At 33.5% G+C, this 27,439-nt stretch overlaps 1 protein-coding gene across 23 annotated transcripts; it reads left to right on the forward strand.

Moving 5' to 3' along the window:
* Positions 1–1,829: 1,829 nt before the first annotated feature.
* On the forward strand, positions 1,830–27,439 carry LOC149921130 (cytoplasmic dynein 1 intermediate chain 1-like). 23 transcript variants are annotated; one of them, XM_090163405.1, is made up of 18 exons: positions 1,830–1,846; positions 4,631–4,784; positions 4,855–5,060; positions 5,895–6,004; positions 10,158–10,211; positions 12,766–12,786; positions 13,723–13,740; positions 16,862–16,915; positions 20,451–20,630; positions 21,026–21,182; positions 21,261–21,360; positions 21,447–21,572; positions 21,816–21,962; positions 23,939–24,052; positions 25,321–25,605; positions 26,481–26,621; positions 26,727–26,852; positions 27,135–27,439. In XM_090163405.1, the coding sequence occupies exons 2-18, from the start codon at positions 4,686–4,688 to the stop codon at positions 27,270–27,272; spliced, it is 2,076 nt and encodes a 691-aa protein (XP_090019531.1). In that variant the 5' UTR covers positions 1,830–1,846; positions 4,631–4,685; the 3' UTR covers positions 27,273–27,439. The 23 variants fall into 23 exon arrangements, with proteins under 23 accessions (XP_090019531.1, XP_090019530.1, XP_090019529.1 ...); XM_090163404.1 differs by lacking the exon at positions 1,830–1,846 and adding an exon at positions 3,527–3,641; XM_090163403.1 differs by lacking the exon at positions 1,830–1,846 and adding an exon at positions 3,527–3,637.

A 27,439-nucleotide genomic window follows, 5' to 3' on the forward strand; every position in this document is an offset into this window, starting at 1 on the left:
AGCATTTCCCCTCTAACGTGCCGAGACACAGAAAAATAACCTAAATTATGACCCGGGTTCGATCCCAGCTTTTAGCTCTGGGTGAAAACTCGGAACCACTTCTTCCGCGTTGAGGTTTCAAGTTCTCTCCCCAGAGTCCCCACTGGTTAAATGAGTTTCCTCCGAGTTTTTCGGCTTCCCCTTTCCATATAAACTTGTTGAGTAGTGTAGGGAGCTGTTGACTCGCGTAGCATGAAGGACATGCCATAGCCCTCCTACGCATTGTAGGCCGGCCACCTGAATTAAACGTATTAAAAGTCGCTAGATGACTCTGGCCTAGCTGATTGATTGATGCAGCATTTAGATATTTGTACTGAAGAACGACATGGTATTAAATAGATGGCGACATGTCAACTCGCCGAACTTCAATTCTGGTGGAAATGGCTCGTACAATTTAACATCATAGAATTTAGAAATTTTCAAACTACTTTATTCAAGAGACACGAATACTTAAGAGATGAATTTACCGTGTTTTTTCGGTTAAAAGTTTAAAAAACTTTAATATGCACAGATTTTCGAATATATCGCCTGTCAACATGCTTAAATGTGGGCTTTTGGCAAACTGTGGACAGTGTTTGAGTTTACTTACGAATGTGAGGTTGTTCTTTGTACTAACGTGGCTTAGAGCTATATCGAATGCTACCCAAGGACAGTAAATACAGGGACGAGAAAGCAGGAAAAAAAATTCGATTTTAAACGTCTTCATATTCACGGGGAGTTAGATGTAAACAAACCGCGGCCGTTGTTAAAGGGATAATGAAAATACCGTACCTTCAAACTATTCAGCTTCCAAAACTACATATTTTTCCCATTTACAATCATTAGAAAAAATGTAAACTGAAATTTTAAGAAAATAAAAACTACGCCGAAAAAAGCAGACGCCGCCAACGCGAAATCGCCGTGTGTTTTGAAAATTCCGGCATCTGTACGGACGCCCAATGAGAGGCGACGTTTTAACTTCAAAAGTCGCCACAGAAACGTCAACGAATGAGATGACCGCTGTAGCGCGAGAGATCAAAGTTGGCCGTGGGTGATATATTCCAACAGAGGCCGCCAATATACTTTCTCGTCCCTGTATCTACTGTTCTTGTGCCACCAAAGAAAGCCTAGTGTTGCTTGAGAAATCTGAGGAAAAATGAGTGATTTAAAACGAGAGGAAAAATTAAAACCAAAATAAACCGAAAAATAATTTTAAAACAAAAAAGTTCCAAAACCACCAAATAATAATCGCTGAAAATAATATAAAAGAGAAAACTTAAAATCATCGAAATTGAAAACAAAATAAATAGAGAAACACCGAATAATAATCGCGGAAAAATTAAAAAGGGTGAACGAATAAATGTTTCTGTAAAAGAAATGGAACAAGGAATATAAATGCAAAATGTTTATCTTACCTCCTTACCTCACAAGACATAGCTTTATTATTATAAGCGTAGCACGCGCGATTTGCATGCGCGCTAGAAAATTCTTCGTGATTCCATCACGCGCTAATAGACTTGTAAAAGCTAGAACCATTAACCCCTGGACCCGGTACTAGATAGGCGACGCGGCTTTCACTTAGCCTCCGCTACTCCAACGCCACCACTGGCAATAAGCGGAAATATTGGTCCTCAGTAAAAACGAGAACTGACGAAACGTATTCACTTCACTCTCCTATCGTGCGGCGTTTTACCGCTAAGCTCGTCGGCATTCGGCAGAATATTTTCCGTTCTTTCTCCGTCCGTTAGTTGCGCGTTGCGCCAAGGCTTACCGATAATAGCGTACAGTATTGAAATTCCATCTAAAAGGTTTTGGGAAAGTGTTGAAGGTATGTTTACATAATATTTATTTTTACTTATTAAATTAATATCAATATTTTATTTATATTCTTGTGTTAGATGTAGTAAAATTTACATTGGAACATGGAACTAATAAGAAGCTTCTTATTAGTTCCATGATTGGAAGACCTAGTGAAAAATACCCTAATTTCCGGAGGCAGGCTCAGGCACCGCGTGAAAACTCAAGCCCGGGATCTTGAAGACGGCGGTCAGGGCGCGAAAGCGACGAACTTGACGATTTGCGAGGAGCACGAAACGCTCGCAGCCAAGAAAAGGGGGGTGGGAAAAACGAGCAACTGAGGACCAATTTCCCCGTTTTACTCCGCTTGATGGTGCTGCCACGTGGAGAAAACTTAAACGGCGTTATAACATTGAGTACCGCGTTAATGGTTCTAGGTAAAAGTAAGAGCAAAGAGTATAATAGGAGTACGTGAGGGAGGGGGGTGTACTATATGACTATATGATGAATAACCTTAGAGGGGGAGCAACTCCGATATTTAAGATCCCAAATCGCGATACCGCAGCGCCACTACGTAAAAATTTCGAGAATACTTCGCAACATCTTGCGAATTCATACCCTGATGACAGAATTAGATTAGGACAAGGATTCTTGATTTGACTAGTAAAAACAAGGACTCTATCCTTGCTAAGCTTGTGCCCTAGCACATATTGTAAAGAATAGATAATTTGACCATAAATTATGAAAGCCTGATTTTGAAGGTTAAAAATGGTAAGTGGCCAGTGGCCAGTTTTTTTAATTAAACTGCCTAGGATCTACTGGCCACAGGTCCAGTTTAAAAAATTCCTTATTTCTCAGCCTGGGAACTTGAAGTCACATGTAATTTATTTTTGCTTTTGGTGGAAAGATGGCGCTATAGCGGCGCGCATCCAGAAAATACGCGTTGTCTGCTAGCTGTCACTTCCGTATCAGTCCCCCGTAAAATTCTGCATCTATACTATTTAATATATCTATAGTTGGGTCCAGCCTTGGAAATAAGGGTTTTTTTTTAACTGGTCGTTATGACCAGTGACCCCTAAGATTATGAATTATTAAACTGGTCATTATGACCAGTGACCCCTAGCTGATGAATTATTAAACTGGTCTCATATAAAATGTTCTAATGTCATTTTATAAGCCTATAAAAACATATACTACATGGTAAAATTAATTTTACACGTATTCAAAATAGTTCACTTTATTTTATGAGTATCACAAGAATAGTACAAGAAAGAAGACCCTCGTAATTTACCGTATTCTCTCTCTCTCTCTATTCTAGGCCCCGTAGCTCCCGAGTCCCTGGTCCGTTACCGCGTAGCCTAGCGTACTCGGGGGAAAGCAAGACAGAGGATTGAGGGTTTGAGACTTTGAGGCCAGAGGGGGTTCGACTGTCCGAATCGTTCGTGGGATGCGGAGTCGCGGTACATAGAAATCCGGGGAATAGGGAAATCAAAATTGATCGAAACCTTGAAATAATAAACTTGCCATCTCCTATTTTGATATTATTTCGAAGTATTAAACTGGTCACCTTCTATTTTTTGGAATTATTTCGAATTAATAAACTGGACACGGTGACCAGTGACCCCTAAAATTTTGAATAAATAAACTGGTCTGAGCAATTAATAAACTGGTCTTTGACCACCTGACCACCGTTATTTCCAAGGCTGGTTGGGTCTAGATTATCTTTGATCACTTATTCAGACGCAAACCTGATCGAAACTTTTTGAAATGTAATTCGCGAACCTGGTTTTTATGTAAACATCTTTTTTGAAGAATATCGCAAGTAAGTGCCCTTGCTATCCAAAAAATGGTTTTCCAATTAGTAGAAAGATAACTTATTGCAGTATGATAAAATTGATTAGCAAAGGCATAGCATTGGTTAGCCTTGAGCACAAATTTCGTGTGACGGTTTCAAGATGGCTATGCTATTTACGTGGGTAAATTAGGGAGGGTCCCTTTGATCTTGGTGATGGAGAAATCTTGTTCTTGACTTTTTAAAATTTATCGCAGTTTGTTGGTGGCAAAATTTTTTTCCAATGAACTTCATTTATGTTTAATTTTTTTTATTCAATGAGCGCAATTAGGTCATTCTCATAGTGTATTCATAATTTTAATAAGAAAAAACAATAATTGGCATTCATAAATGTTAAACGCTACACAAATTTCTACTACTAAGGTGTGCTTGGAAGTTTTAAAGGTTTATTTATTTATTTATTATTAAGCAAAATACAAGTTAGGAAGCTAGAATAGCTTATATATAACACACAGGTGGAAAAGCAAGAAAATAAAAAAAATAAACCGTAGAATGGAGAAACTCCCGAGTGCGGCAGCAGAAAGTTCAACGAGATTGAGCAGAAAGTACATCTGTTAAGTTCATAAATTACCCTCTAATGTTCTAAGTAGTTATTATTCCTCTCAGATAATAGTGAATGACATTTATATCAAGATGAGCAATAGAAAATTGCCAACTAATTCATTGTTAAACCATGGATTATTAGTTAATTATTCCATGGTTTCAAACTCCAGTTTTAGGTAGAGATACTTGAAATTACAACAACGTTCTCAGAGAAGTAGTGTTTTTTGTGGAAAAATGAATTTGGGGATGGTATTATTCAATACCTTATTGTCAAAATCCCATTATCTGAAAAAAGACAATTTTTAGAGAAATCTTAATTTATTTCATAATGCAACCATTTTCTCATACATGTATAGGTTTCTTGATTATATGTTTTTATGAACCTCCATTTTGGTTTCTAACTTAGAATTATTCATTTAGAGAAAATCAGTTCACCTTGGCTTTAAACATTAATACCAGCTATACCGTTTCCAAAATGGCTGACCGCCGCGCTGAATTGGAGAGAAAGAAGCAAAAGCTTGCCCAAATCCGGGAAGAAAAGGAAAGGAAGCGAAAAGAAATGGAAGCCAAAAAAGTAAATTTACTAGTTTCATAAACCTATAAATTCATCCAACATTATAATTTTAATGTTTTGCTTTTCCCAGTTGGCTGAAGATTGCTCAAGCGGATTAAGTTATAAAGTTAAAATAGACAGAATGGACCCCGATGACCTGCTTATGTCCGTTGGCATTCACAATTTATCAGGTCCTTCAAGTTTGAATCAGTCCAGTGGGACGCCGCCTATAGATACAAGTTTATCACCCGATACAAGCTTAGTATCAAACGCAGCTACAATTTCTAAAGCTTTGAAGTGAGTTTGGCTTGGCAAGGGTTTTTTTATTGTTTTTAAACATAAAAAAAATGATGGAAAAATTCCTTAAACGAAATGCAGGTTTTCTTGACAGATATATTAAATTTAGGACTTATTTTCTTGCTTTTGATGAATTGTAAATTGCCAACAGTTTTAAATTATAGTAAATTAATAAGCTAAATGGGCGATTGTGCAATGTTCCAATTTATCTAATGGATAAATAAATCGACACTTGCATCACAATTTTTTTTGAAACTCAGCAGTACCTTTTCAGCTAGACTCTGCCTTCCCATCTGGGTGCATTTTTCATGTAGTGACTATTTAGACATCAGAGCCCTTTATCAACGAAACCACCCTCCAACCTTTTGCGTCCCAAATCTTTATTAAATCGATAGTAGCTCCAAGTATAATATCTGCTTACAGAGTTTAGCGTATTATGCTAATTTTTCAGTCAAATTGTATGATAAACTTTCAAGAAATGAAATAAGAAAAAATCTCTATTTACAATAAAGTTAATATGTTCATTTAATTTTATGAACCAGTGTCATTAAAACCTGACTTTTTATATTTTTAATAGCCCCATGCTTCTCGATGTGTATTCCTTTGGCTGAGAGAATAAGTCTTTTTTTTAAAAAAAGAACCTCTTAATAACATAAAAAAAGTAAAATTTAAAAAAGAGAAAACAAACTTGATGGGTTTCAAATCCTTGGATATTTCCTGATTTTCAAATTTTATAATGCTTATAATTTAACCATAGAAAGAAATTTTATAGTATTATGATTTTAAAATGAATGCATTAGTACCGCAATATGAAATGTTTGTGTAATTTTTCAGGAAAGTGAAGTTAAGTGTGGTTAATGTACATCAAACCAATATACCACCGAAAGAAAATGTGACATACAATAAACAGACGCAGACAGCGGGTGCAAATGCCGATAGAGAAGGTAAATGTATTTTAACTTGTACTAAATCATGAATGGGAAAAAGCATGCAAAGTTTAAGTTAAGGGCTATTTGATTAGTCTATCACAAAAAACGAATGACAGTGTCAGTATTAAATTTATCATTATTTAAGTACACACCACTTTAGGTTTAGATTTAAATTTGTTTACCATTTTATGATTTTTTGCAATCAGAGTTAGGAAACTTACTGAAATTTATCATAATATTAATACTTTTTTCATTATTTTTTCATCAGACATTTACGATTAGTACATATGTGTGTTGTTTGATTGTTTTGCTCATTCTGATCGCGTAGCTTCTTTCAGGGGCTTGTAAGACTAAAACTGCGCAACTCGAATCATGTCAGGGAAGAGCTTGTTGTTACCCAATTTTAAAAACAAAGACTTTTAAACTTATTTTTCAAGTTCCTAAAATCTTTTAATAAAATATATCTAGGAAACTACATTTTTATAGCAAGATAATTTTTGGTATGATTAATTGAAGCATATTATGGGAAAAATCAAGCAAAAAATTAATTTGAAAATATTCGTGACTGAGTTAGTGTTTTTAAACTTGGGTATGCTAGATATTCATTCCATACTCTCCATCTTATGAGCCTCCGATAACCATATCCATTAGTATTGGTTAAATGTTTTATGATTTGGGCATGTTCTCTATTGTAATGTACAAGAGATACAATTTCTTTTCTTTCATATTTCTTACCAGCATTTTACTCAGCCTGCCTTTTTAATAATTATAATAATTTTACTATTTTAATTCATTGTAAAATTCTATTTTCTACGTATATATTGAGTATATTTAACAATTTTTATTTTCTAATTTTTTTCAAAATTTTTAGTATTATTGTTGGTGTTGCGCAATTAAAAATTTCTAATTTTTCACATTGGTTTCCCCGTCCTATGAGTTTATGCAAATTTTCCCTTGTAATTACTTCAGTGGCGTCAGAATAGAGGGGTTTGATAAGGTATAAACTTACTCATTTAAAGAGCTGTTTTTGAAGCGGAAACGTTACCATTTCTATCCCACATTTTACCATTACGTAGTTTTCCCCTTCTCATCCATAAATTACTATTTATAAATTTATTCTGTGGAATAATTATGTAACAAACCCTATCCCCAATCTTCCACCTACAGTAGACTGACAGATTTTGAGCATGGACATGTGAAGCCAATTAAAGACTAGGGAGCTTGAAGTACAGTTTTGGTAATACAAAAGTCAAAATTCTGGCACAGGCTGGTGGAGTAGACAAGAGGTGATTACTATATCAAACTTTCCCTTGGGCGTAGCTTCGACTGTTCTTAAGCTTCACCCATTCTCAACCTACAAAATTTTACACAGTCTGACCCTTTCCTTGACAAATTTATGTTCTTACTACTAGCACAGATTGCCAGGTGAAAACTACAGTAAACTCCTCAGTGTAACTATCTTGCTACTATTTTCAGAAACACTGATTTAAAAAGAAAAACATTTAACCCATCATTACCTGATTTCCCTGGTAAATGGTAATTTTTTTAGTTTACATGCAGCTCTATACCCTTTTGCCGAACTTGTCCCTTATACTTTAAATTAATCATCAGCAGATTTCCAGTGTGAAGGTCAATAATAAATTACCAATATTGTTTTAGTATAATCTAGGGTTCAAAATGCTGGGTATTTTGTCATGGAATATCCCCCCACCCCACCCCACCCCTTGTCTACGCCACTCATAAAGATTAAGTCTGCTAAATCAAATAGGGTGACAAGCTATCGCTGTGGTGAATTGTAACTTAGGTAATGTGGCCCTTATCCTGACTTGGGTAGGTTACAAAACTGCTTACCTATGGCTGGGTGACCACAATTAATATATTTTACATTTTTTTCTATATTTCGATTGTCTTCCTATAATTTGTCAATTTTCGTACTTCGCGCTTTACTTTCAATATAGTTTTAAAGTTAGAAGGCACTCAAAAACAGCCAGCCTTTTACTAAAGCACTAATTTCATTGGCTTTTACGGCTGGCTGGTGGTAAAAAATGAAAGTGTAGTTATTACTTTAATACATTTATCGAGTCACAAGGTCTGTGATGTTTTCATATTAAATGTAATATTACTATTACACCGAAGTTCATTTAAAAGCATTGGTTTTATCTTTATTAAAATTATTATAACTTCCTATAAATTCAAATATTTATCTGAAAATGACTCCTATAATTTCCTATGAAATAACTCTAAATTTCCTATTTTTCCTATAAAAAATTGTAGTGTTTCCTGTGGTCACCCTGCTATGGCAAAAACGTTTAGAAAATTTTTACCAAACTACCGATTCCATATAGCTAAATTTTTCACAAACTTAACCATTGGAATTCATGTGAGTCACGGCAAGTTCAATCAAAATCATCAATAATCTGTAGGCATATTACAAATAAGTCATTTTTTTGTAAGTTCTGAAAGAGAATCTAGGTAACGCTTTTAAGGATTTCAACTCTAAAATAAAAGAATGGTTATTTTTAAGAGTTTGAGCTAAATATGTAGCCTATTTATGATTGTGCATACCATTTTATTTTTGGTAACTATATTTTTTTAAGCTGGTGTAACTTTGTGAAGATGAGTGTCATTATTTTTTGGCATGGTTATTTTAAAAGATGTAGCACAAACTGAATCACATTTATTTATTGGTATTATATTATTTTATATCATCATTGACATTGGTCAAGAATAACTAAAAGTATGATTAAGTAATTTTTTTAGTTTAAACTTTTTCTACTGTGATTTCAATAGACCCATAACAAAAGAGGGGCCGCAGACGAGGCTTAACTGAGACCTCTGGACGGAACATCCTGTTTGTGACGTTTTGAACCACCCATTGAAATATACAGGCGGAGGTAAGGAAACGGATGTTCCGTCCAAATGCTGAGTTGCCAGGTAAAAATTTTAATTTTCGGCCCCCCAACTTTCAACATGGGTCTATTAATATGAAGGTTACAATTGTCATACTTATGGTTATTAAATTAATTATGTAATATCATATTTGAAACACTGCAGTTTTCGATTTATCATTTCGCAATTATTTCATATGTTTTAGTATGTTTGTGTTCATATTCACATGTCATTGTTTGGGCTCATGTTTTCATTGGTCACCAAAAATGCATCACATACCAATATCAGCACTTAATTATTCAACATCTTGTTGCAGTGTGGTATGTTCAGTTCTTATTTATGAACAAATATATATTGTAGTTATAGTGTGTGAATAGTTTGTTACAAGACAATGCAAATATGAGATATCATGCAAGGTTCTATCTGATTTTTAACAATAATAGGACCCTGTTAATCTGTCAATTTGCGTGACCCTAAATAATAATCTCTGAACAGGCCGGTGATACAGTGTGGAGGGCCCTAGGCAGTGAGTGAGGATATAGGAGTGGAAAAATATTTTGACACTGAAAACGGAGCACCCAGAAAGCGTTGTAAAGCGTAGGGCCTAGGCTGTCTCCTCTTGCCGTGCCCTATCACCAGCCTTGTCTCTGAAATTAACCAAATGACATCTTCATCAGATCACACACTAACTACCTGTGGCTCTTAGATATCAATGCAATTCTACTTTACAACCATATGCACTTTTCTAATTCCTGTCTTGCTTCAGTCTTTTCTCTCAGTTTTTTCGTACGTTTTCATACGAACCAAACCATACAAAATCCTTTGTATAAAAAGTAATGATCTCTTCTTTTATTTTAAACTCCTTGACATATTTAAGTAGTGTTTATATATGGATCCTTTGCTTTTATCCCTGACCCTGGTGAAGAAACAATGCTGGAATTCTTCCAAGGCTTAATCAGGAAAGAGTAATATTTAATCTTATGAAAGGAAAGTTTTACATCCCAGTAATAAAACTATTGTACTCGCTACAGATATTATAATTACATAAAAGATAATTCCCCAATGTTTTTAAGTATAATTTAGCCAAACACATATGTTGTCTTAATTTTTTAAGTATTGGTTTATCAAATCTCTACCTTCTCCAGTGCTTTGAAGTAACATAGAAACTTCTGTTTGAATAAGAGATCGTTATTTTGGTTACAGCATATCCTTTCTTTGCTTACTGTTTCATCTCTTTTCATGAAATAATCATTATGTACCTAACCTGCCCCCTTCCAAGGTTCGTTGGCTTCTTCTCCGAAGGACAACGGACATGCCTGGAGGACCAGGAAAGGTTTGTACTATCCAACCAACTCATTCATTCATTAAATTTCTTAATTTCTCATTTTCCTCAGTTTTACGAGGGTTGCAATAGTAGTAATATAAATTTGGCACTTAAACTCATCTTACGGGATTCGATTTGTTATAGTAACAATTACTTAGTCGTAGCAATAAGCTACATTGTGTTAAAATAATGAAAGCGGATAAGTTGTGGTTGCCATTAGTATCTGCACCAATGTTGGCTGTTGTATATAATTATCTGTAATGTGAATCTCTCAAATTGGCTTTGCAACCCTCTATCACTTCAAATTTTATCCTTTGTCATATCACTTGGTGCTGTTTGTGCTTTTCATGATGTCAAATTAATTGGATTTTGTACCTAATTTTACTAATTGAGATCATAATTAAGACTCTGACATTGATGTCACCACATAGAATTACAGGTTCTTATCAATAATGAGAGCTCGTTATTGAAGAACCCTTTTCACTTATAAACGAAACCACCTAGTGCTATGTGGCACAATCTTAAGCTCATGCTTAAATGGAATTCACAGGAATTTTCATGTGTTTTTGGTTCATAGTGTAATTTATCATTCAAGATTTACTTACAGGGTTGATAATTTGATTTAAATTGATTGTATTAAGCATAATTAAAATTAAAAAGTTAATACTTGTGATTGGTTTTGCTACAAAACTCTTGTTTCATAAGTACAAAATCAATTGATTTAAATTGTAATTGAATTTTATTATATTAATAATTTTGATTTAAATCAAGCAACCCTGATTCCATAATATATCTCCAACAAAAAATAGGTTTCGATAAATTTATGAATTTGCATGCTCAAAAGTCGGAATAAATTAGTTTAATCTTTTATTTGTTGCCATTTGCAAATTTAAACTACCCAAATCTTGTCTAACAACTTGGACAAAAATTCTGTAATAGCTATATCGAAAGGATTCCAATAAACAATTGGTTATTATTATTAATGCCTTTAAATTACATAGGCAGTGCCGATTTCTTTCGTGAGTGACTAAAACATGAAGGCTCAAAAACAGCAATGCATTCATTTTTGTGCTTTAAACCAAGCCCAAAAGATGTTAAGCTTACCATAAAAGAATTATGAAGCATTAGTAAAGGAAAGACTGTGACCATATGGGGAAAACAGAGATAATACTCGGTGTGAAAATGGAGAAAAACTAACAATGCTATTGGCCAAGTTTTGAACAGCTCATTTTATAACACATAAAATCCAATAATTTTGATGCACATTCTATGGATTATAGCACATTAAATTATAATATTGACACATTTATTAAACTATCATAGTTAAGTAAATGTTAAAAGTAACTAAAATGAAAATTGCCATATTAGGTGCACTGTTATATTTTCAAGTTAGACAAATATTAACTAAACAAACAAATAAATTCAAATATCTAAAAACTAGACTCAAAAACTGTGTTCATCTAAAAAGTTGGCAACGTATTAGGGATGCATGCCGAAAAAAGGTATCTAGCTTCTGAAGTCTGGCGTACCTGGCGCGGCCAATCAAATAAAAAATTATCATTTATAAGTTAATCAATAATTTTCTTATTTTTAGTTCTTAAATTGGTTTTTCCTGATAATATTTTTCTAATACCGGCCAATATTGGCTTAAATGAATCCGATATTGGCATAATTAAGCCGATATTGGCCGTTACCGATATTAGAAAAATATTTTCAGGAAAAACTAATATTATAACTAATAATAAGAAAATTATCGATTAACTAATGATAATTTTTTATTTGATTGGCGCCCCATGTACGCCAGACTTCAGAAGCTAGAACATACCTTTTTTAGACAGGGGGTTACGAGTGTAAACATAAAAAACAATGATATTCGATTTGTGATAGAAAATCTGTATCAATTAAAATGTAAAGAAACATTTGGCAATTAACTTCTTATAAATAATAAATAATTAGAATAAAATGGTATTGACAGTGCACTGAACTGTCATTTACAATGATTTTATCATAAACACAACTGTTATGATAGATAACTTTATTAATATCAGCCAATTTTTATTGGTCACGAATAGCCGATATATCGGCTGTACCCATATCGGTGCATCACTTTAAAATATTGGCTCTTGTGTATAGACCTTAAATTTTTTTTTACTTTTTTATAATGTAGGCCAATAAATTTACGAAATGTGATATGCCCTAAGTATTTCCGAACATGTATTTATTTGAAGTATATAATTTCCATAAGAAATTGTTAAATTAATTCTGGAAAGTATTTTAGTGCTTCTTAGACAGAACTAACAATATACTGCAGATCGCTTTTGAAATATAGTCCTCGCATAGGCAATCTTTATCATTTTGACGTGAAAGACAGATAGTGGTATGCACACAATAGGCTATATTTGATTCGCTCAAGCTTTTAAGAAATATTTATTTTTTTAGCTTTTACTGTGCATGCTTATCAACCCATTTTACAGTTATACCGTTATTATTTGTATTTAATGAGTTTAAAATGATCTCATTGTCATTATTTCTTTTGTGCTGTGCTCGCCTCTGTAAATAAAAGCTCACCCTCTGGATTATTATGGTAAGTTTAACACACAATAATGTTTCATATTTACCCAATTAACAATAAAATGCCTTGTAGTAATAGAAATACAATAAATTTGAAGCGAATTGTTGTATACTTTAAAGGGATAACCAAAAGCGGGCTTAGGTCCGTAGACCTGAAGTGTTTTTTTTTAGCTGTTTTATGATGAAAACATTAATGCTTTTGCGCGGCTTTCACTAAAGTACTACCATAATGATGCGTTTAAATTTATCACAGCTTTTATTTTTCAACACAATTTGAAATTATACTCTCAACTATTGTCACAAGTGTTATCCCTCCATTTTGCTTATATCCACCTAAGTACACCGGGAGTGCTTATTTGTGATCACAACTTTCCCATTCCCGTAAAGTGGTTTGAATGAAAAGTTTAATTTGTTACAGGTTCTATTTCAATTTTTTTTATGCTGTGTAAGAATTAATGAGTGTACTAAAATGTTTATTGTTACGGTTTTAATTTTGCTACGTATTGTTCTACTTTGGTTCTTTACGTAATTTAAGTTACTGGTACTGTACACTGAGATTTTGTTTTCTAATACTGATCCTGGTACTGGGATTTGTTAGTAGTGCTGTTCCTGGTATTTTGATTTACTGATATACTAAACTGGTATTGGTATATAATATTGATCCTGGTTCTTTATCTTTACTGATAAATTAAACTATGATTCTGAGTGCTTAGCTTAGTTGTTAAACTGAACTGGGATTCATATATAGTACTGATCCTGGGTATTTAATTTTATTGATAAACTAAACTGGGATTCGTGTATAGTACTCATGATTCTTAGTGTTTAGCTTTACTGATAAACTAATCAATAAATGCACCTTCCAAAGCTCTATTCTAAAACCCTTTGTCTTAGAATTTGTCTATACAATGGAAATTTTAATGTAGTCTCGTTTTGTTCATGCTATCCAAAGTGATACATTGGGATGAAGGTAGGTCAATGTTTTTACTGTTGTAAGCTCATTTTTCACCCTGCTTTCTGCTTTTCAAACCTTGAGCATTCTAAAACCTGTTAGATACTCGATCTTGCCATGAAGAAATAAGAAATTGTACTCTTAGTGCATTATATAATCAATGCCTAGAAATATATTCTAGGTTTCCCCTTGCAAAAATATATTTCCATAATCATTCATTTCGTCTATGTTAATAATAGCGGTATTAACAATTGTTCTAGCTTAAAATCAGTTTCGTGTAATCACCTTCTAAAAAATCGTGCAATTTACTTAGAATTCCTACAATAGATAATATTTAAAAGAACCTGAAATATTGTGTTGTTTTTTTTTGAGTGCAGCGAACATTTTCTAGTTATCAAACAAAACAAATTAATGCATTTCCATTATCGAGTAAAATTGGTCAACTGGTTATTTTTAGTATCTATATATTTTATGATAAAATAGGACTTAGATTTGCCTATTTATAAAGAAAGTTTTATTTTATCATATATCAAGTAGCACATTGAACGTAATTTTCTCTTATGCCTGATATATTTAAAGTGTCAAATGTCTGAGCCCTCGAGGTAGCTCAAGTTCATAATAATCTTAAAAATATTTAAAAAATTTATAGCCGTGGTCTCAATTTATTACCATTTTTGTTTGTTACATTTGCACAAGATCTGTTGATTAAATTTAAGATTTATACTTTTAGTAGTGTGGGTTACTAGAATGCACCATTTTGAAAGCGAATCTAATCATTAGAAATGTCATGTATGTGGTTATTGTGATAAATTGTCACATGATATATAAGGTACAAAGCAAGTGTCATTCCCTGCTCATTTTTTTCTTAATAAATAGTCAATGAATTTCAGTTCATAAGAAATCATAACCAATCTAACCTTTAACCCTTTCTAATGCCTTATTATCTATAAATCCCAATAAATTTGCTTTAGTTGGCTCACTAATAACTTTTGATCTGCCATGTACTGTTCTTATTGTTATATCCTGTGGCCTTACGCTAGTAATCACATCCACTCTTTGTTAGTTAGTTAGTCCATTTTGACGTTTCAAGGTATTAATTAGTTCACAGATTTTCTTATAATTAAGGGAATTTTGTTAAAATCATTTTTTGGGCCGAGATTTACTATAAACAAAAAGAAATTTTGTCTCAATCTGATTTAGTTTTTGCTTAAAATTCATTAACATTCTATGAAGTTTTCAAAATACCAAAGATGAAAACTGTTTGTAAGTCTGGGACTGTCCAAAGAAATGATTCGGACTGAGCTATGATGTCGCTAAAACGTCTTGTGTCATTCAGAACTTGTACGAATAGTCTGAAATTCCATCCTAAAAGCAGGTCTAAAAAATTAAAGCAGACGAATTTTAAAGAGCTCAGCCTTTTCTCTAGATGGTATCTGCTCTCGAGCAGGTACTATATGAACAGTTCCAAAAACTCCAAGATCCAGCTCCCGCGAGCTATTAGTTTGTGTTAGAATGGTTTGAGAATTTTATTCGGCCAATAGTTTGGGTGAGGACTCATGGGACGGTTCCCGAGTGGCGATTAATTTTCACCTATACGTTTCAAGATAGTCTTTCCTCTGCACATTGGATTGTGTAGCATAGTTCTTTTTGTAAATTTAGGATCAAATTGAAGTTTTGACTAAGTGTTAAATTTGAATATTTTCAAACTATTTAGGATAAAATTAAATGGCATCATTAAAGCTCTTCAATGCCTCCCCTAAGTACAATCATTAATGTAACCATTACATAATTAGTAAAGTGATATGATACCTACTAGCTTGTTCCAGTAGTTGTACCGGCCGCTATAGATGTATGTCCAACTTCGATTTTTAGCGTGATCGAAGCTGGCCGTACCTAGGTAACGATTTGAAATTGTTGTGGTATTTTCCTGCGGGCAAAATTTATAGTTAATTCACACCCTTTATTCGAGAAAAATGATTTACGAAATAGAAGCAAAATGGAAAAACCAAGCCGGGGCGGGGCCCTGCCTTTGAAAAAAGCACCGGGGCAATGCCCTGGCCCGACTACACCGCTGACTAAGACCATGTTTTTAATGGTTGACTATGGAACTCGAGAATCGGAACACATTTAAAAAAAGCAGAATGTGTGAAATAGCTTCAATGATAAGTATCACAAAATTAAATAAATTGGCGCTTCATTTACTCATTTTCAATTTAAGTAGAAGTACATGTAAGAGAGAAATATCCTTCTTGCCCGTTAAATTTAAACATATGTACCTTCCCAATTCAAGGCACCGTTCTCAAAGGGCTAGATTCAAAATTGGGAAAGCATACACCATGAAAGACACGAAATATAACACGTATTACTCTACTTAATATGTAAATGGTAAAAATTACAAAGTATAGAATAGTTTCTTAATATTTCATAATATAAAAGTTTTAGAAAGCTACTATAATTTATTTCCCCAACAATATTTTAATTTTCAAATTACACTTTGAAAAATCAGTTGCAGCATTTTGAGAGTTTTGATTAAAAAAAACGAGTGCTGTTAACAAAGTGAATAAATCTAAGTAACCAGAGCGTTATATTTCACAAAATGAAAATATTTTCCTAGTGTGACCTTTTTTTATTGGGATATCTCTATTAGTTAAAACTGGTTTAGGTAATTTCTTGAAGGCAAAACTTAACTTTAGTCACCTATCAGATTTGTTACCCAATATAACAGCAGCAAATTACACACAATTTCCGTAGTGCAATTTAACTCAGAAAATGATTTTACTCTACATACTCATACCACTATTTGAACCAATTCAAATAACTTTTTTCATTTACTTCTGGAATAAGGTGGTGGATATTTATCTCTTAGAAATATAGTATTAACATCTGATATCAACTAATTTGTTAGAATCTTAGCCACTTGACCAAGTAAATGGATGTATATATATATTATATTATTGTATATATATATATAGATAATTATTGAAATTTTACACAATCATGTTTATCGAAAAGAAATAATGAGTTGGAAACATGTTCGCTGTGCCAACCTGTGGTATTGTAGGTTAAATTCCATAAAATACCCATATTTTGCCTTTGCTTTTGAACTTGCATTTCTCATGATTTCTCTTGGACTGAAAAGACGATGGTCACTTTGTTTTTCCTAACACTATAGAGTGGGATGATGAATTTCAAGGTAGGTAGTGCCAGCCACACAAATCAATCTCTTTACTTCTCGCATCCTAATGCTTTTTATTTTCTGTTTATTCAAAAATCTCTTAAATAACTAGAGCTATATGGCTAATACCAATTGTTTTACAAAATATAAATTTGGGACAAAAACTTAAACGGGTTGTGGTTTGTTTTTTTTTTTTTATAAAATGGGCACTATAAACTAATATGTATGTTTGTTTTTCCCTTGGAAGGTGTATTTTTTAACCGCCAATTGATAGTTTAAATAAAGTATGATATTTGAAGCAATTCTAGTTATCACTGTGTTAGTAAGCTACTGATATGACATGAGAATGCCTTGTTTATATTGGAATTATTTTATTTAAAATTTTACATGGTTCATGTTAAAGTTGAATGTATTACTATTGTTTACATCAAAACTTGTACTCGGTAGTGAAGCCAAACAGGTAGAAGGGTAGGTGGTGTCACTAACAATGTTAGGTCCAGCAAATTGACAAAAAGAAAATGTGAGGAGATATTTTCCAGAAACATTTCCTAAAACACTATGTAAACAATTTCACAAACTTGTTGTTTTTCCATCAATTTGGAAAAAGGAAAATTTTGTGATTTATTTTAGGGATTAGTCTAGCTTTTGGATTTTGCCCTTGCTGTCAAAAAATGTTTTAGTCTCACTGTCCTTCTCGTAACCTCCAAATATAGCCTCAGTCAGTTGGGGGTTTTGAAGGGTGCAGTGACTGTGCCTAATTTAATCCTCCTGCTGGTGCCAGAGAAAACAGACTGCTACTACCAAAAGCGACATAAGACCCAAAAGTGTGTCAGTACGGTATAATGTTTAACGAGAGCTTGTCGCGAAGTAAAAAGAGGGAGTGGAAGAGGGGGTTGAAAATACGTCATCAAAATTTGAAATTTCCTCCACTTCAGCGCCGCCGAGTGAGGCGTTTTAGAACGTATGTCTACGGGATAATAAATCGAAGAGATAAAATCACGCCAGACCATAGACTAAATATAACGTTGCTAGTACTATTCCAACTAGTAGGTTACGTAGTCTATTGTGAGACTAGCTCTCAGTAAATATTTTAAAGGGCACTAAGGTAGAATTGACACACTTTTGGGTCTTATGTTGCTTTTGCTACTACATGTCCTTATAGAAAGTTATTGGAGGGATTAAGCCAATTGATGTTTCAACCATTTTTGGAATCTGATCCATGAAATTTGACCTTACAGCTGGTATTAGTGTTGTCTACATATATACTGAAATTGCCAATGAAAAGATTGTATCATAATCATTGACGGATTGAACTTTTAATACTTTAAATGAGGTTTGAAGAAATAGAAGGTAGTGGAATTATAGTTTCAGTTTCTCGTTATCTAATTCAGATGAAACATCCTTTCAAAATGGCAGTAATGGTTTTATTTAATAAACAGTGTATTTAGCTAAATATATTTTGTGATAAAAATTTTATTAATTCAGTCTGCAGTGGCTCACCCAGAAATTAATTAATGGGGGGGGGGGCTGGTGGCTTGGATGAAAATTGATGTGTAAAAAATTCCATTTAAATCCATGTTCTGGAGGGGGCCTGGGTACGCCACTGTGTCTATTGTTAATAATGTAGATACAATTCTTATATATTATCCAAAATATGCTAAATTAACAGGATCATTGTGTGACTGTGACTCAACTTCGACTTTAGGTTAGCAAGTGATCAGGTTCTTAAGAGAAAATATGTTACCCCTAGCTGGGCAAAAAGTAGAACTATTTATTTTTATGCAAGTAATTTTTTAACGCTAGCTGATAAAATTTATATGAATATGTTACTCAATGGTTGAATACACTGAAGTAAAAACCACTGTTTCACAGTTATTTATTGGAAACACTACCTATTTTTAGCTTGAGTCAAAAATAGATTCTACTAATGTGTTAAACTAAGAATTTATTTATACTTAGGGAGAATGATTATGTTGAGAGGATCTGCAGGCATCATGCAGCAGGACATTTCCCCTGCTGCTAAAAGGGGGGAACGTCACTGTTGTGTGCTTCAATAGCGTTGGAAGACATTTCTAAGGAACCAATGAGATGATTTTCTCAAGGGGAAAGGAGCTTACCCTTGGAGCCTGAGGAAGATTAGGAGCAATGCTAAATAGTGCCTCAACGTAGTCATTCTCTCAAATTATCAATGAATATGTTCTTGGTTAATCAATGCAACAGTGGATTTTATTTTTTAAATATTTTTAGTTAGACAAACCTAACTTTTCAATAGATGTATCTCTAAAATATTGAATTCCGTGTAGTCACCCAATTCCAAAAATGACTCAACTTTACAATATAAAAAACTTCTATGGCCAATTATGGTCTCTTTAATTTATTTTGATGCCAATTTTATTGACACCTATTCTGGAGAGAAAGCTTTACTTGGATTCTATAAACCCTAACGAAATACAATTGATAAATTAGAAATTTTGCTAATCTTATATCTTAAGAGTTTTCCATTAAATGTTGCATGATGCACATGGAGTGAAACTAACGCACTCAAGCACGATTTTTTTTAGTGTTAACGTTTTTTCATTTACAAAACTATTTTTGGTATCCTGTTGAAGTGCACTAATTAATGATATTTTAGAAATAGTTTTTTTTTCAGTCTTGTACTTTTTGCACAATTTTTAATTTTAGAAATACTACTTTTCTGTCCTGGAAAGTGATCAGTCGTATATTATATTATATTTTAATTTTAGTAATGGAGTAATTTAAGTTGTCCAAACATTTTTGTTATAAATATTTATTTTGGTTCCAGTGTAAACCTTTAGTACATTAAAATCATAGAGTAGTCATGGTCTTTTTTAAAATGAGTAAATTTAAAATTGTTTTAGTCTAGCTCAGCAGAGCAAGTGTAAGAACACTGTCTATGGAGGCCTATAAACTGTTTTCCTCAATCTAGATAATTAAGAAAATATGATATTTTTTACTGCTTCATTCAATGGAAAAATGTTTCATGAATTTACGAAAATTCGGTAAACCCCTACTAATTTGGGGCCAATTATGAAAACCCAAGAAATTTCAACCTACTCGGTTGTGTTGCCCGTACAATCCCTATGAAAGCATACAATTATTTAGTCTCCATTAATTCGAATAGATAAATGGTGTAATTGGTGATATCAGCTGCCATGAGCTCCTTAAAATGTTTTTAGTTTTTTTTCCTCATTAGTTTTAAGTTGTAGAAAGAAACGTAGTTTACTTCAATTTTCCCCACTTAAGGTCTAGTATCTAATATGTATAACGAAAGAAATGCTGCGCGTATGTTTTCAATGCATTGGAAACTTTTTTTGTACTGTTGGTACCTTAACACTGCAGCTGTCTGTCTCAAAAAACCCCATCACATCTCTCCATATTTTCATATGGTAGTCGAAAAATATAAAATCAGTTTACTCAAATAGTTATTTCTTAATTGCGATGCTTGTTGCTGTGAACAAAATACCTTTGTTTGGCATGTTTTTATGTTTTGTCCTCTCTCTTTTTGCACTTTTTTCCCAACGAAATACTCAAGTTCTCACTTATGGTGATGTGCCAGTGGACGAAGACGGAGAAGGATCTTCTCTACCTTCCCTGGACGCTGCGGGTGCCAACAAGGTTTCTGGATTACCAGCCGTGGAAATGGTTCTTCCAGGAGTGGCACAGATCAACGATGCATCAGCTGCTGCTAATGCTCAAGAGAAGGAAGAAAAAGGTATGTTTATTTTCTAAGTCTATTTTATAGTGGATATCATGAAATTCTCATTAGTAAAATTATCTGGAAAGTATATTGTTTAGTGAGGAAATTATATATTTATACACTTGGAATGTCTAAACTTACATTATAACCTCTGGCAATTGCATTAATTAGTTAGCCCATGTTGTCTTTAAGTTGCTACAAATATTCAATGTTTCTCAATAGTTGTGTTTGTTGTGTTAAAGTTTTGTAAGGGAATGACAGAGGACATTAGAGGAAGGTTCCAAGTGAAACGTAAAAAAAGTAGATTTTAGGCAGTTCAAATGGTGTATGGTTCTATGCAATACATATGATTCCACTAAATTCTAGATAACTAATGTTATTTTAAAAAAAATTCAATTTCATAATTTCAGTTGTAAAAGAATTAAGTGAAGAAGAGAAGATGCAGATAATTCTCAGCCAAGAATTTCATACTTTCCTTGATAGGTCTTCTAAAGTTATTGAGAGGGCTCTATATGAAGATATTGATATCTGTATTGATTACACCGGTGGAGGTGAAGAGCAAGACAGGTAGGCACTCCAATCACAAATTCGTATAATTATTGCAGTCTAAAATCATAAAACCATATAAACACTATAATGTTTTAGTGAAGACAAAAGTGGAATCAAAGTATCCTTGAATCGATACTTCTTTGATGACCACTGGTCGAAAAACAGAACTGTAACTTCTTTTGACTGGTCAACTCAAGTGAGTCTTACAAGTCACTTTCAAACAAACGTTTGAGTGAAGGAGTAGAATTAGTTGCTATATATTTGTTTTGTATGTATTTTCAGTTTCCTGAATTGTTATGCGCCTCATACAATAACAATGAAGATTCTCCGCATGATCCAGATGGAGTTTGTCTGGTATGGAATATGAAATTCAAAAAGACAACTCCAGAATATGTATTCCATTGTCAAGTAAGCAAGATCATCATCCCCATAAGCCACCAAATTATAATAAACAATTTTTAATTACCCCACTTCATGTACCACTGAAACTTAATAACCCCATTTTTTTTCAAGACATTTTTGAGGTTATCCCCATAGGCTACTAAAATATAGACCATTTTATTAAAATTTTAACCACGAAATTGTAATAGCCTCTACCATATGAATTATTGACAAACAAATTTAAAACAAATATGGTTTTTCTATTTATAGTCTCCTGTTATGTCCTGCTGTTTCGCAAAATTTCATCCAAATCTTATTATTGGTGGGACTTACTCCGGTCAAATAGTTCTGTGGGATAACAGAAGTAACAAACGAACTCCTGTTCAAAGAAGCCCCCTTTCAGCCTCCGCTCACACGGTAGGTGCTTCAATGAATTTTAAAAAGATGGGGTATTGGTTAGTTTAAACCAGCGTGGGAAATAAGGCGGCAGTTTATTAATTAAATCGGAGGGGGTAAGTGGTTTGGACCGCTTAATGAATTCGAAGTGCTTTAACTTTTTTAAGTGATTCTGATTGAATATTTTGCAATTTGTAGGTCCAAATGTTATATTATTAGTCTTTGGATTTGAAGGTCTGTGTAACGGCGGCTGTGGCATGTTTGTACACTCCAATTCGAATTAACTAGGACTGTGGGAGTAGTGGTTTTAGGCCATCGAGTCGGGTATCGAGTACGAATTTTTTTTTCATAGAGTATTCAAGTCGAGTCGAGTAATCTAGTATTTGATTAAGGGGAAATTTTCTTATTAGAGTCAAGTAATTAAAAAAAACCTAGAGTCATATTTTTAATGAGTAGGGTTATCGAGTACTTGATTAGGAGCTGGTCTTATTTGAGTAATTATGAAATTAAGTTCAAAATTAGTATGAACTAGCTTTCAATGCTGAAAAATATTCCTTTAATTAAATGAACCATAATTTTCAGAACTTTAGTAACCCTATAGTGACTAGTGGGATATAAAAAGACTAGTATACTAGGCTAATAGCCTAATCATAGTAATTAATTGTAAAGTAACCATGTAATATACTTCTTTTTAATTATTAATGTACCGTCTGTCCGTATATTGCTTAGGAAGTTAAGACTCCTAAGTTCTAACGCCGGCTGATATCCGAATTCATGAAGAAAAACCGCGCAGGCGCATTACGTATTAAAGACAGTGATCCATCCCAAAGGTCATTAAAGTATTTGTTGTTTGTACGTCTTGTAGGTACCCTTTATTATTTCCACCCCAAAGAATTTGCAAAAACCCGTCTTTGAACTTACACCAGCTTATTCGAGTAATCAGATACCCGACTATTCAACTTTTTGGTCTCGATAATCGACGAGTGTTTTCCAATTACTTATTCCAGGTCCAGTTCGAGTACTCTATTTTAAGAAATGCCGAGTAATCGATGATGTTCGAGTACTTGCACCATAGAAATAGAAATGAGACTAGAAGCATGATTAGATTGTGGTGAGATGTAAGAGTAAGAAGGTGGCCATGAGAGTGGAATAGCCAGTATTCTTTGTGGGAGCCACCTATTTTTAAAAAATTAAAGTTTCAATTTTATTTAATAAATGGCGCACTCCTGGGTGGATTAGTAGCGAATCCACCCTCATGGCAGCTTTCTGGCTTGCCCGTTTCCCTTGAGATTACCAGATAGCGCAGTGGTTCTAGTCTCATTTCTATTTCTATGACTCGCACAGCCCTAGAATTCACCCTATTAAAAACCGTTAAAAGTTAAAACACGCTATTATAATGTAGCAGACAACATGCACTAGTCATGGTCCACTTTATTTATTCTAGGCAAGGGGGTCACTGGTCACCTGCCCACTTAAAAAAAATCCTTATTTCCCACCGTGGTTTAAACTCATTAGTTACCATTAGATATGAGGTAAATTAAGGTATAGTAATACAATAAACGTCAAAGAGGAAAATCTCAAAGCATTAATATGCTAGCGAAAGTACTGGTTATAAAAATCAAAGTTTTCTTTCAATGTGGCAGGAATCAAAATTTTGTAAGTTTGTCAACTACTTCACAATGGTAGTTCTTCATATTTACTATAAAGAAGCTTCTTTATAGTGAATATTTAAAGCACTATAATTTTTCTGTAAGCTAGCTAGCTTACAGAAAATATAATAGTGCTTCAAATAATTTTTCATAAAGGTATGTATGGTAATTGGGTACACTGTTATGTAAGTGCATGGCCTACTTTGTTACCTTCGTTTTCAGGGTACCCAAGTTTTTCAATTTTAAAGATCACTATTTTCTAAGACATTTTATAAAGATCAACCACTTAGGAAACTTTGTGGTAGACTGTGTAAATATTTTTGAAATAAAATGTTATTACATTTTCAGCATCCTATATACTGCGTTAAAGTTGTTGGTACTCAAAATGCTCACAATTTAGTAAGCATTTCAACTGATGGAAAATTCTGCACATGGAGTCTCGATATGCTTTCCTCTCCGCAGGTGAGTTAAATGCTTCAACCTTATAGTAGAGATTTTAGTGAGAATTAAAGAGATGAATAACCAAAAAAGTGTGATACAATTGCATTTGGCAATTTGACTTGTCATATTTTAATTGATTTTGATTTTATTGGTTTTGTAATGCAAGAATGTATTTATTTATACTCAGGGAGAATGAATATGTCGAGATTATTTTTAGCGTTTCTTCAATTCCACCCGTTGGGGCCCCCGGTATGCTACTCCGCTGTAATAAAATCAAATAATACTGCAATCTCATTGGTTCTTAAAAATTACGTTTTTCGACGCGATTAACGCTGCTGCGAGGACGCAAAAAATAAGACCGCCTCCTTTTTTCCTCCCCTCCCCCCTCTTAGCGTTACGGGGTTAGGGTCTCAACGTGTCCGTCTATAGTCTCGAAGTATTCATTCCCCTTGATATTAAGCCCTTGTTGTTGCTATAACAATTTGACCACCTTGGGGTTTGACATTGGTCTCAGTGAATTATTTCTGTAATATTTTCTTCATATATTTTAAGAATTTTAAAGTAAAGGAAGCGTTTTAGCTGTTAGGTTGTTCATTACTTTTATACTAGGCCATTAATGTGTAGTACCGTGTACGCGAATTCCTTAGTTCTTACTCCTTGGTTTTTGACATTGGCGATATTTGTTATTTTTTTACAAATTTGAATTAGTATGTTAATTTTAAGTGAGATGAATGAATGTATTTCAAAATGAGATCATGTAAATGTAGAATTATGAGCAATTAGTGTTTTTAAAATTGTAATGAGTGGGAGATATGCGAAATGTAAATGTAATGAGAATAATGAGCAAATAGTATTTTTAAAATTTTAATGAGTGGGAGATGAGCTATACATATACCTTAAAATCAAAGTGAGTGAAGGAGTGAGCTTAATTATTATATTTTGAAAGTGAGATGAGTGAATGAGCAATTTTTATTTATTACTTACAAAGTGAGCTGATTGAGTGTAAGATAAAATTTACCCTGCTATCCATGAGTGTGAGTGGTTTTTAAAGAGGTGTGCCCATCTTTGGGATTCAAAGGTAATGATTGGGCTCCAGTACACTCAGTATAAAATTATAGGTTTCCGGCAGTTCAGAAATTTATCTTACAGCCCTATACATAGCATAAGAAATTTTTTATAGCCCAGGCCCCTAAAATTAATTTTGTGTCACGCAACTACTTATGCATACAGCAACTAAAGAAAGGTACCAATCATTGTTTTAATTCCATTGATTCTAATGCATTTGTCAGGATACGATGGAGCTTAATCAGCAAAAGCAAACTAAGGCAGTTGCCGTTACATCTCTGTCATTTCCTTACGGAGATTTCAACAATTTTATTGTTGGGTCTGAAGAAGGTCCCTTATATTCCGCTTGTCGTCATGGTACGAGAGCTGGTATCATGGAAGTGTTCGAAGGGCACCAGGGGCCCATCACTGGTTTAGATTGTGCTGTTGGAGGTCAAGGCTCTTATGACTTCTCGCATTTATTCTTAACATCATCAATTGATTGGACAGTGAAATTATGGAGCATGAAGGTATTTATCTTTATTATTTTCATATTCTCATTAATTTTTGTGAGAATTTGGGCTAACAAGCAAGGATTACTATTAGATTTGTAGATGAGATGCTTGAAAGTTTTTCGCATAATTTCACATTTGTTTTATTGGCCGAGTGTATAGTTAGTGAAACATTGTTTCTTATTTAGTTACAAAAATTAGTCTCAAGTGAAAACTACTTTATTTACATTTTATTTTAATGTTATTTTTGAAAGCCATTCATGATCCATGCTAGTTACTGATCCCCAAACTTAAAGGTTTATTGTGATACATACTGAAGTTTGAGTTTTTGAAAGAGACGTCTATATATATTACTGTTTTGCAGTATGAGGGATGGATGTCATATCTCAGTGCTTTAAACTATTGTGTAAAGTACTAAATTGTAATCAAATTTCACCTTTTTTATACACCATTTTATTTATACAATTAAAAACATGACACTAACTGTATTTAACAATGATGGCATGCATACTCACCTCTTTGCCAAACATTTTATGAAAGCTTATATGGTGTACAAAAAATATCGTATTTGAATTTTGTATACTCTGAGTGAAGGGATAAAAGTCAATATTATAAGTACTCCAAAAAAATCATTCAGAACTGTTTTGTCTGTCATGAGCATACATGAACATAATACATCTCAGAAACCATAGACAAACTGCCTGACTTTGATCAGGATTTCATTGAAGTACCTATTAATTGGCCACTGTTGCAAATTAAAGGGGTTGATAGTGGGAAAATTGAGGGGTTGTGTAAGGGTTGGATCAGTCTTTGCAAAATGATAATTCAGGTCAGCAGCTGTATTGTCCCAATTTTAAATAATTAATGAGTGCTTGTGTTAATTTCATTGTTAGGAAGCGAAGCCATTGTATTCCTTTGAAGACAATGGAGACTACATATATGATGTTCAGTGGTCTCCCATACACCCTGCATTGTTTGCTTGTGTTGATGGAATGGGACGTCTTGATCTCTGGAACTTAAATAGTGACACTGAAGTATGTTGAAACTCTTTACATTTTTATAAACATGTACCAGTCAGTATCTTTTTCAAAATATTTCCTTTTTTTTTTGGCCGATGGAATAATTTTTTTTCTTTCTAGCTTCCAACTGTTAGTACCATAATTGATGGCAATCCAGCTTTAAATAGAGTAATTTGGACACCATCTGGTCATCAAATTGTAGTTGGCGATGACATGGGAAAAATTTGGGTTTATGATGTTGGAGAGGTATGTGAATTTCTAGAATTCTACCATAGATTTTATATTTTTGGAGTCATATTATTGATTCAATATGAAACTATTTAAATCAGAGTGAAATATATTACTGAAGTTAGAAAGTCGCACTTTTTCCAGGCAGCAGTTAAATCTGAAAACCTTCATGTTCCACCAACCTTAGTAGCCTTTACACTTTTCTAAGACCCCAGTTTCTTTGTTTAGGCCAACAAAGTCACCAACATTGCTTTAATAATAAGAATCTAATAAAAAACGTTTGTATAATTATCGTTTCAGCAACTTGCAACACCTAGAAGCGATGAATGGTCGCAATTCTCTCAGACACTGCATGAGTTGAGAAATAACCAAATGGAACCACATCAAGATCTAGATATGCCGCAGTCCCCATTCACAATGGGAACTCCCGTTCGCTAATCTAACCTTTTAAAGGTTCTAAGTTATTGCTTTATCAAAATAAAACAGTGGGGAGATAAAATTATTTTTTAAAAAATGTTTATTTAGCTAACGGACATAGCTGATAACTGTGTATAATTATTTGTGAATGCATATTTAATTTAATAAATTCTTTTGCGTCTAAATAA

This window comes from Leiobunum rupestre, chromosome 11 (genome assembly GCF_980474605.1).
Source record: "Leiobunum rupestre chromosome 11, qqLeiRupe1.1.hap1, whole genome shotgun sequence".
Taxonomy (NCBI): Eukaryota; Metazoa; Arthropoda; class Arachnida; order Opiliones; family Sclerosomatidae; genus Leiobunum; species Leiobunum rupestre.

What these genes read in the sequence shown, in the direction of transcription:
- LOC149921130 (XM_090163405.1), top strand. Translation starts at nt 4,686, where the DNA reads ATGGCTGACCGCCGCGCTGAATTGGAGAGAAAGAAGCAAAAGCTTGCC. An exon ending in TGCCTGGAGGACCAGGAAAG is followed by an intron (nt 10,212 to 12,765) that starts GTTTGTACTATC and finishes TGTAAATAAAAG; the next exon opens with CTCACCCTCTGGATTATTAT. An exon ending in GGAGGTGAAGAGCAAGACAG is followed by an intron (nt 21,183 to 21,260) that starts GTAGGCACTCCA and finishes ATAATGTTTTAG; the next exon opens with TGAAGACAAAAGTGGAATCA.